The sequence below is a fragment of the Lottia gigantea genome (genome assembly GCF_000327385.1).
Source record: "Lottia gigantea unplaced genomic scaffold LOTGIsca_9, whole genome shotgun sequence".
Taxonomy (NCBI): Eukaryota; Metazoa; Mollusca; class Gastropoda; family Lottiidae; genus Lottia; species Lottia gigantea.
In genome coordinates, this window is record NW_008710950.1 from 2,689,149 (window position 1) to 2,700,871 (window position 11,723).

Sequence of the window (11,723 nt, forward strand, 5' to 3'; positions counted from 1 at the left end):
CTAAAAAGCTCCAACCAATCTTTTCTGTACATTTTTTAGCAGTTTTAAACTTGCTTCCACTTTATCTACAGCATCTGATGTCATGGCCTTACAGAAAGACACATCCAGATGACGTAATCGGCGACAGTTGGTCTGTATATTCTGTAGTGTTTTATTGGTCAGCATATCACAGCTAGAAACATTAATATAGGATAATCTAGGACATTTCTGGGTTAAGATAGATATAGAATAATCTGTAATTTTTGGACATTGTTGTAAATGTATTTCTTCTAAACTAGGATTACCTAGTGCTATGGCTATAACGCTGACATCGGTAATACTATGAACAGAAGATAAATTCAGACTTTTTAATTCACTGAATTTGATAGCTTCTTTGATGCTGACGTCTGTTAATTTTTCACAGGAAGAGAGATCTAGATGTTGCAGACCACCAATATTACTGATACAACATCTTTCTTCTTCTGTTAAAACTCTTGCCTCCAGTTGTTTTATAGCAAACTTCTTCTTTAAATGTTCACCAGTTGGCTTCTTGAAGATAGTTTTAACATCTGTTCTACGTGTACAACGACACTGGCCATGGTCACCATGATCAGAATGGGATTCATGGTTTAAACTGACATTCTTAAAACCTATCAAACCCATATCTGTTATTTCTTTGCACCATGTTATACACAGGAATTTTAAATTCTTCAAATTCTTCGAAATACTCTGAATACTTAAATCAGTAATAGGGAAACAGGAGCCAAGGTCAAGGTAAACCAAACAGGGTACATATTTACATAAATCTACAATAAAACTATCAGTAATAGAACTACAACATCGTAGATTCAGATGAGTCAGTTTAGTTTTAATACCACTACATAACCCAACACTCAATCCTGAACTTAATATTTTATAACATTCTGATAGATCTAATGTGGTCAAAGATGGAAGACTTTTTAAGGTTTCAACAGCATTATCTGTCAGTCTTTGACATTTACTGGCTTTAAGAACTTTCAAATTGATTAGGTTCTCAGTGACTGCTCCAAAGCCATGGTCTCCTACATCCATACAGCCACTAATATCAAGGAAATCAATATCTTTCTGATTTTTACAAAGCTTTTTAATTCCATCACTGGTAATATCTCGACAATTGACCAATCCAAGTTTTTGTAGTTTTAAATCAAACACAGAGGCTATTTGTTCAAGATGACTGTTAGTGATTGATGTTTTACTGAAATCAAGTGACTTTAGTTTCAGGCTATTCTTCTGGATAAAGAAGAGGACATTTTGGAATGTAAGAACAGATGCACTGTTACATATTTTAGTGTTTGGTGGATAGTAGGCATGGCTGTTAAAACTGATCTGTGTTGAAGTCATAGTCAGGTGTTGTAAATTCTCACAAACTGAAACAATTCTATTAAATGAGCAATCAGACAGGAATCTTATTGAAGACAGTTTTAATGTATGCAGATTTTGTAGGCTTTCTTTCAGCAGCTTGGTATCTGTAGATTTTTCAAGAATTTTACCAGACATAAATAAAGAGTTACAGCAGGTTAAATCTAAAATCTCTAACTGTTTGAACTGAGAAACCAACAGTATAAATGTTGTTTCTGTTATATTTGATCCTTTCAAACATAAACTTTTTAACCCATCACTGATGTTTCTGCAAGATCTCATCAATTCATCATTTGAGGAAATGGTATTTTCAAACTGGTTCAGAACTAAATGTGTTAATTTTCTTCTTCCCAAACCTGATGTCAATTCGGGAGCATCAATACTACCAAGAAAATTCATCATCACATCTTTCTGTAACATTGGATCTAATGATGCTTCATACCATATACGACTTACTAAAGATGCCTCCTTTCTATCGGAAACAGAAAGATATTTAAAGATGTTCGATAGCACCTGAAACAGATAAAATAATAATAAATAATTTTGTAGACAATATTTGAATTCTGATATTTATCACACAGAAGACATTATCTAATCATTAAACTAATAAATTTGGCTTCCAAAATAATTCACAGGACCATAATATTGTCTACATAAAATGAATGATAATTTTCGCATGACACTAAGTGCAAGTATAATAGACCCTTCTTTCATTTTACTTTTGTCTAAATATGATTTTGAAGTGAATGGCAATATCAACTTTAAAACTAGACTATAAAATGACACCAACTTTGCTTTGTTGAAATGCGAACTAAGCCAAAGTACTCAAAGGCTAACTAAGCTGATATCCGATTATAATTGTAATAATCAATATCAAAAAATAAAAATACAGTTTATTAGGCTTAAGTTAAACTTACTTCAACAGGTACATCGGCTGTCATTTTGATTTCCAATTCGTGCAAAAAGATAGAACTCAACTTCAGCTGCTACAGACAAATTATGTAACGCGTAAAGTCACAAGTTCTTGACACTTTGAGTCATTTGTTTACATTAAGATAATGGTCATGTGACGTTCATGTCAGTCTGCCTTTTTAGTTTCGCAATAAAATTTGCCATTTTTATTTTGACAAACGACAAATTAGTAATTTGACTGTGAAACAAATATCTTAAAATTACCGATATACATTAACAATTAGCAAAATATTGCTTATTGTTTAAACAATTAATAAAGTAAATAAAATAATATCAAAGGGGGACAACTGTGTTTATTACAGGTACTAGTTATGTCCCTTTGACCACTTGTCGAATATGTTTTCATCTTTGACCTGCACAAAGGTTATGTTATGAAAATGGCCTCATCAATAACTATTCCAAGGCGACTTCCACTGCTATTAGTCGCTGACAATGTTTTATTACCGGGGTCATCGATGCGAATTCCTGTCAGAAGTATGAAAAAGTGAGTGTTTTTTGTCATTTTTCTAAATTTAAGTCACATTCACAAACCCATGGTTCTGCATTTCTTCACTAAAGAAACCTAATAATAGGCCATGCTTATAGTTATACTCAAACAAGCAGTTATAATAACGTAATAACCTTATTGTAGGTAGATCTATTAGGCTTAGGGTGGGGGCACACAAGCAGTCATGGTTGCAGACTCCAGTCGGTTGTTTTTCACCTTGTTGATAATCATGTGCTTGCAATTGAAGGTAAAATGAATCTGATTAGATGACGGTCTGTCTTGTTGACAATTATCAAACTTGTTTGATATTATAAATCCTGTTGGCGACACAATAATCTTGTCATGGAAGCATTGGCAACAAAAAACTCTGACATTTAGTGACCAATAACATTATGGGCATTATAATAGTCCTAATATGCCCTTGGCTACCCTATAGTGATACAAACAGCAGACAAACTGTACTCTAAGTAAGATTAGATCATTAAGGTCATAGGCTACTCTCCGAAGTCTAGGGCTGGGTATGGATTACCAAACTGAGATTGATTATCGACGGCAAGGTATTGATCAATAATTGATTGATAAATGAAATATTTTAAGTGAGAAATCTTCTAAATAAAATCATGTACAGTCAAGTAACCTAATTTCGTGGAAACCTATTATTCGTGGATTTCCGGAAAGGATTAATAATTTACATGAGCGACCTTGCGCGACTTCCGCATTAGTTTGTTTTAATAAACATGGGTTTTCTCTACAATGTCAGCTAGTAGAAGGAATCCAGTAGTTTCAAGCAAGGTAAAATGTATTAATGTATACTTTGACAAATACAAAATGGCGGATTTCACTTATTACCAAACATCACCATTTTTTATCGGCCGAATTTCCTTATAATCCCAAGCGGTAATCGGAATTCCAAGTGTCGTCTGCTAGAATGTATTCCAACGAATGAAGTCACGTGATCAACTAGCAGGTTCCGTGTCAGCAGAAAATTTCTATGGAACACAAGGTGGGCCATATTCTTATGTTGCTACGTATCATATTTTGTCAGTCAGTATTTTTTTTTTAAATCGTGGTTCTTTGAAGGAATTGTCACTAGTTATAATGAATTGATATTAAAGATAACTACTAAGAGAAGTTAATAATACCACCGGTATCTATACAACGTGTTTTTCTCGACTTATTTATAGATCAAACATTGTACACGAAAATAGGTGACGCATTCTGCCGCCGTTGCCGAGTTGGTTGCTCATGAAATATGGGTCAAAGTAAAGGATTCATAAAGAAAATTAAAATAAACCAATTTTAATTATTTTGTAGAATATCTGAGGAAACATCTAAGACATAAACAATTTTTTTCGTTTTTTTATCTTTGACGAAATTCGGTTTTGAGTCCTTATATCCACGAAAATAGGTTACACCACTGTATACATTTTTAATTCCATGGGTTATTTGTGTATCATAAAATTATGATAACATAATATTCATTGCTGAGATCGATTATTACAGTTTATTGTTGGTAAGTTATATGCTGAGCTTAGTAGTTTACCCCCTTGAAATGAAGTATTATTTTTGAAAATATGATTTGGCGGAAGGAAATTTTTATGCAGAAATTTCTTGCACTCATATTGCATAAGCGTAAATTGATCTAGGCATAATCTTATATATTTCAATGGACCTGATAACATTTTTTGTATGCAATCGTACATTTTATGTTGAATACTTGTGAAATGAATGAAAAAAGAATTATGGGCTTAAATGGTCATAGAGTCTGATACAGAAATTAAAAATACTTAATGATGTGCTACTTGAACTATGATCTAATGATCATCATTCCAAATTTTGTTTTTTCAGCATGAATATGGTGAAAAGTCGATTGCTGGGGAGGAATACATTAAGTAGTACAGTTATTGGTGTCATACCAAAACAAGAAAGTACAGAAGATGATGTAAAGAATAAATTAGATCTTAATATATTTTCCAAATATATGATAAGTTGATTTCATTTTAGAGCATTTAGAGATAGTTCCATATCTGAAGTTTATTCAGGGAACATAATTATTAAAGGGACAGCTTCGCCATCCATTTGACCTATCATACCATAAGGTCAGAAATTTTTTTAGCTAAGCTAACAGTTCACTGTTCAAATGTCCAGTGTCCAGAATTATCAAGTTCGACCTTACATAGAAATAGAAGGTGAAATTTTCTACTTTGAGGTATTTTCGAGGGAATTATGCAATTTTCATATATATCTAGTCCTTACAGACACTAGTTTGCATTTTTGCCATACATTATATTGCAGACGAGCTAATTGAAACATTTTGGTTAAAAAAAAGTATTTTGGGACAGTTCTACAGAATATAACTAGAAAAAAAAAAATCACCAACACTACTCTGAAAATTATTCATATATATTCAAGACCAAAATCAAGCCCCGAAAATGGCAAATCTTTTCCTTTAATGCAAACAGAGAGGCCTATCTGCTTTTTAGCTGATCCCATTCAATAAGAATTGTTGATGTAAAAGCTTTTGATAACATGTTATGGTAGTAAGAAATTCTTTACATTATTTTAGGATGGAGAAATTTCAGGACTTCATTCAATAGGCACAGCTGCTGTTGTGGTTCAAATAACAGGTACTAACTGGCCAAGACCAGCTTATACCCTACTGGTAACTGGTTTGTGTAGGTTTAAAGTGGATAAATTGTTACAGGAATCACCTTATCCTGTTGCTACAGTAACACAACTTGATAAACTTGGAACTGATGATAAAGGTAATGGTTTTAATTATGATATTCTTGGTTAAAAATCATAAATATTCCAACAATCTGAAACTTTAATCATGAAAAGATTTAGTTAAATTGAGTAAATGCTAAAAATTTCCAAAAGCTCTAGCCTACATATTCAAGGTACGATATGAGAAATTTCAGGAAGGGATACATATTTAAGGTCAGATAATTTTCTATTCCAGCCTTTGAAGTTTCTGGAGATGAAGAATTGATTACATTGGCAGAACATTTCCGTGAACAAGCTTCAAAATTAGTTGAGATGTTAGATGTTTCGATTCCAGTTGTTGCAAAGTTAAAGGTCTGTTAACCATGTGAATTTGTCATACTTTGAGTAACTTTAGAACAATGGAATAAACTAAGCCAAATAAACACAACCTATTTCAAATTTAACTTAATGTGTTCAAAAAAGTCTTCACTAATGAATTATTTTGTACTATTTCAGAGGATGTTAGAAAGTTTACCAAGTCAACATTTACCAGATGTATGTGCTGCTATTGTTAAAGCATCATATACAGAGAAATTACAAGTTTTAGATGCTATAGATTTAACGGACAGATTTAATAAAGCTTTACCATTACTAGTTAGACAAATAGAGGTATAATTTTGATATCTATCAATCGTGAAAGTTAAGAGGAGGTTTGTGTCTGGATCAGTAGCTTAGTAATGTTATCAGTTGTATGCAATTTAAGTAAGTGCTTATATACATAATTATACGTGTATATTGTTTGCTGTTCTGTTTCTCTTCAAGCACAAATAAAGCTTGTCATATGTAAATATGATTTTGTTGGATTAAAGTTTATTGTGTTGATATAGTACCTCATAATTTCAGGGATTGAAACTACTACAGAAAGCCCGTAAAGATGGTAAAGTAGAAATTATAACGAGAAAAGAAAGTAATAAATCTATCAATATGAGACAATTATTTCAAAAATTAAATACACCAACTCAAGATGAAGATGGGGAAGAGAATGAAGATGTAGAAGAAAGTCAGGATATGGAACAAAAAATAAAGTGAGTAGTTACCATTTTCGATATCTCTGGAAAGTTGGAAGGCTTTTGCCACATATTTATTAGGAATTCAATTTGGACTGGAAATCATCCCACTTCCCATTTATCTGGTTATGATTCTTATTAAAAAATACTTAAGCTTGTAAAAGTAGCTATTGATTGATCTTTTGAGGTTTTAGAAGAATCATAACTTAGAGAAATTTAGTTATCAGAATCCCTTTCATTTTGTTTTATAAGGGAATGTAAAATGTCAGATATTGCCTATAAAGCTGCTATGAAAGAATTAAAAAGATTAAAGAAGATGCCTCAACATATGCCTGAACATGCTATGATCAGGTATGCAACATTGATTTGATTGGTTTTTGATTGTTTAATAGTTTTTGTACGCCCACATGGAAATGTGAATGTATATTGCCGTCACCCCCATACGTCCGTCCGTCCATTCACATTTTTTGTAGGCGCGATAGAGGCTACAGTTTTTATCCGATCTTGATGAAACTTGGTATGCATGTATACATTGATGAGATCTCGGTCAAGTTCGAAATTGGTAATAATTGGATGAACGATTTCAGAGTTATTGCCCTTATTGACTCTCATTTGACTTGTAGGCATGATCAATAGAGACTACAATTTTTATCCGATCTTGATGAAACTTGGTATGCATCTATATATTGATGAGATGTTGGTCAAGTGCGGAATTGGTTATTGCCTTTGACTTAGTAAAAACGATTCAAATTTTGATTGTAGGCACAATAGAAACTACAGTTTTTATCTAAGCTAGATGAACCTAGGTATGCATGTATATATTGATGAGATCTCACTCGAGTTCGTAATTGGTAACAATCGGATTAAGGTTTCGGAGTTATTGCCCTTGACTTAGTAAAAACTCGTCAAATTTGACTTGTAGGCATGATCAATAGAGACTACAATTTTTATCCGATCTTGATGAAACTTGGTATGCATCTATATATTGATGAGATGTTGGTCAAGTGCGGAATTGGTTATTGCCTTTGACTTAGTAAAAACGATTCAAATTTTGATTGTAGGCACAATAGAAACTACAGTTTTTATCTAAGCTAGATGAACCTAGGTATGCATGTATATATTGATGAGATCTCACTCGAGTTCGTAATGGGTAACAATCGGATTAAGGGTTTCGGAGTTATTGCCCTTGACGTAGTAAAAACTTGTCAAATTCGGTTTGCAGGCACGATAGAGACTACAGTTTTTATCCAATCTTGATGAAACTAGATATGCATGATGATATCTCGGTCAAGTTAGAAATTGGTAATAATTGAATCAACAGTTTCCGAGTTATTGCCCTTGTGTGTACAGCGATGAGACATTATTCATGTTTGAATTTCATGATAACTTGATGAACTGTTTAGGTTTTTGCCTTGACTTATGGATGATTTTAAGATTATTTGAAAATTTATTATTAAGCCACTAAAGATTTTGTTATCATTCTGACAGCTGGTAGTGGGCATATGTTACCTTGCCTGGCAAGCTATCTTTATAACTTTGAGTGGCATTTCTTTAGCAACAAAATATAGGAGACTACCTTTATTTCTTAAAAGAAATTCACTTGATAATGACAGTGTAAATTGTTGAAAATTTATTTTCCATAAAAACTTTCCAAACTGGTTTTCGAGAAAGTTCTGCTGTAATTAGTTTGTAATAAAGACTGTTTTATCATTTCTGACAGCTGCCAGTGGGCGTATGTTACCTTGCCTCGCAAGCTATCTTTTATAAATCTAGGAATTATTTGGAATTGATGACAGAACTTCCGTGGTCTAAATGTACTAAAGATGCACTGGACATCATACAGGCAAGGTAAGATAAAAAAAAAAACGATTTGATTATATTATGAGAGGACACATTCGGATACTGAACGTATTTCTAGCTAACTAAGAGTAAAACCTTCAGCTTAGATTCAAGTGATCACTACTAAACAGGTATATTTGATAATGGGTATTTATATTGGATTGTAGGAAAGATATGGATGTAGACCATTATGGACTTGATAAATTAAAGAAGAGAGTATTAGAATATTTAGCTGTACGGCAGTTAAAGAATTCTCTGAAAGGACCAATATTATGTTTTGTTGGAGCACCTGGTGTTGGTAAAACTAGTTTAGGAAAGTCAATATCCAGTACATTAGGCAGGGAGTTTCACAGGTATTATATTTCTTTATTTAACAACGATGGTTACAAAAGCAAATACTTACTATTGCCCAAAATTTGTAATAAAGAGAAAAAGAAAAATATATCAACCTATATACAATTCATATTCAATATTATAAATAAAATATATCATATATTATGTATGGTAGAAACTTTGGTTCTTGAAAATAGAACTATATTATATCACAATGTTTGCGTAAAGCCAGTAAATACTGGTAAAAGGATTTCTAGATTAGAAATGTATTGAGAGATATCCTAAGTCATGTATTGTTTTTGTTTGTTTGTTTGTTTAGAATAGCTCTAGGTGGAGTGTCTGATCAATCTGATATAAGAGGACATCGAAGAACTTATATTGGATCTATGCCTGGTCGTATTATACAAGGTTTAAAAACTGTGGGTGTCAATAATCCTGTCTTTCTTTTTGATGAAATTGATAAACTGGTGAGTAGAAGAATTGCTTTTGTATGGAAACATGTTTATCTCATTTGTAATGTTTAGCGAAAGATTCTCAAATTAAACATGAAAGTTACAGTTATTGTAATGTGCCGTTACTGTGATAAAATTGTCATATAACCTGAAATTTGTACATCTATCTCCATCTTCATTAGCCCACATTGTGCAGAAAAGTAGGACATAGAACTCCATTCATTTTAATATTTTTGTACGTCTATCAAACTATATTGATATATTTAAGAGTCGAGGACCACATGGTGATCCAGCTGCAGCATTATTAGAAGTTCTAGATCCAGAACAAAATCATAGTTTTGTGGATCAGTATCCTTTTTATTTACATCTTGAATTACTCGAAGGTTATTATTTATTCAAAAGTCATGTATATCTGGCTCTTGAATGATATTGTAATCTGGAACTTGAAATGTTTTTGTAGATATTATTTGCAATATTATATGTGGAAGTATACAATAACAACCAAGTTCAATCAGATATTACTTGATTTTTTTTTTTAACCAAATTTAGCTATTTGAATGTTCCATTTGATCTATCACAAGTGTTATTTATTGCTACTGCTAACAATATGTCAACAATACCACCAGCTTTATTAGATAGAATGGAGGTGATACAGATACCAGGTTATACTGAGGAAGAAAAAATACACATTGCTGTTAGACATCTTATACCTAAACAATTACAAGAACATGGCTTAACTGAAGAGAAATTACAAATTCCTGCTGATACTGTTAAAATAATAGGTTTGTATTGCCTCAAAAATTTATATGTGATCAAATCTGAGCTAAGGTTATATATTATATAAAAAATATCTTTAAAACTTAATTTGTTTCTGATTAACAAGAGTTCATTATGAGCTGATATTTTGATATCTGTTTATAACATATTTACCCTAGTATCAAACTATACCCGGGAAGCTGGAGTAAGAAAGTTAGAAAGACGTTTAGCTGCTATCTGTAGAGCAGTAGCTGTTAGAGTAGCAGAAGGTATCTCCAAAACTAAACATGAGAAATTAGAAAGTTTAGAAGAGAACAGAAAAGAAATGTTAAATAATAATAGTTTATCAGAGATAGACTCTAATACAGCATCTGCTCTAGCTCATCCACCAGAAATGCCAATTGTTATTGATGATGCTGCTCTTGAAGATATACTTGGGGTGAGTTTGAATATTCTTAACTTTGTCAACCTACAAATCCATTATGATAACAGATTGAGACTACCAGTATAATGATATATTATATGATATATCTGAATTGTGTTCATTTAACATCTGATTTTTTCAGCCACCTGTGTATGACATAGAAACCAAAGATAGATTACAGCAACCTGGTGTAGCTATAGGTTTAGCTTGGACAGCTATGGGTGGTGAAATAATGTTTGTAGAGGCTTCACGTGTTGAAAATACTGAGAGGGAAGGAAAACTTACTCTCACTGGCCAACTGGGTGATGTCATGAAAGAATCAGCTAATTTAGCCTTAAACTGGGTCCGAGCTAATTCAAAAAAGGTAAATTCTATTTTTATTTTTCTATAGATTAGCAGTATTAGTCTACAATTTAATACTGTTGTGTAAGTCTACTTAACGTTACATAATGTATTGTACTTTTACAGTTACATTTAAAACTAGATGGAGATATATTCAATTGTACTGATATACATATACATTTCCCTGCTGGTGCTGTGGGAAAAGATGGTCCGTCAGCTGGAGTTACCATAACAACAGTCCTTGTTTCATTATTCAGTGGTAAATGTGTGCGCAATGATACAGCTATGACAGGGGAAATTACTCTGAGAGGTTTAGTCTTGCCAGTAAGTTGATCACATATTCTAGTCAATTATATCTGTGATGTTTTGCATCTGTGATGACAGATTTTAAATCTAGGTCTCAGTTATGTCACTGTTTTGCAATGTTCTTTTTCGATTCTGTAACCGCAAATTGAGAATAATGTAAACATTAGTAGATTATTGTAGATTATTAATTTCTTTTAAATATAAAAATCATTTATGCATTACATGGCTTTAGAAATATTGGCATCTGATCTAAAAACTTCACCACAATGACATCAAATTGTGAAAAAGACATATATATTTTTAGGTGGGAGGAATAAAGGAGAAGGTTCTAGCAGCCCATAGAGCTGGTATTAATAGAATAATATTACCAAAAAGAAATGAGAAAGACTTACACGAAATTCCTGATAATATTAGGGTAATATGATACTATTTGTCTTAGTCATTGGTTAAACTTTAATTGAAGATTCCTGAAAACTGACTTGCTAACCTACACACTCAGTAATACGTTGAACTTGGCAGTAATTTGAATGAATTCTTGTATGTTATTTCAGAGAGATATTAGTTTTATATTTGCCAGTCAACTTGGTGATGTTCTGAATGCAGCATTTAATGATGGCTTTCCTGCCCTCAATGTCCCTGTTATAACAGACAGTAAATTGTAA

The 11,723-nt window shown here is 32.4% G+C and overlaps 2 protein-coding genes across 2 annotated transcripts; one reads left to right on the forward strand and one right to left on the reverse strand.

Moving 5' to 3' along the window:
* Positions 1-2,318, reverse strand: LOTGIDRAFT_155802 (hypothetical protein; the record flags this gene model as incomplete). The annotated part of the gene is made up of 2 exons (XM_009068325.1): positions 1-1,890; positions 2,295-2,318. 2 exons carry the CDS (start codon positions 2,316-2,318, stop codon positions 1-3), a joined length of 1,914 nt encoding a protein of 637 aa, XP_009066573.1.
* A 402-nt stretch (positions 2,319-2,720) lies between these two features.
* LOTGIDRAFT_109034 (hypothetical protein) lies at positions 2,721-11,723 on the forward strand (the record flags this gene model as incomplete). The annotated part of the gene is made up of 17 exons (XM_009068326.1): positions 2,721-2,833; positions 4,685-4,778; positions 5,403-5,607; positions 5,808-5,914; positions 6,059-6,211; positions 6,446-6,627; positions 6,862-6,960; positions 8,383-8,457; positions 8,616-8,801; positions 9,101-9,248; positions 9,502-9,581; positions 9,783-10,015; positions 10,169-10,428; positions 10,556-10,777; positions 10,882-11,079; positions 11,366-11,476; positions 11,613-11,723. The coding sequence occupies 17 exons, from the start codon at positions 2,721-2,723 to the stop codon at positions 11,721-11,723; spliced, it is 2,577 nt and encodes an 858-aa protein (XP_009066574.1).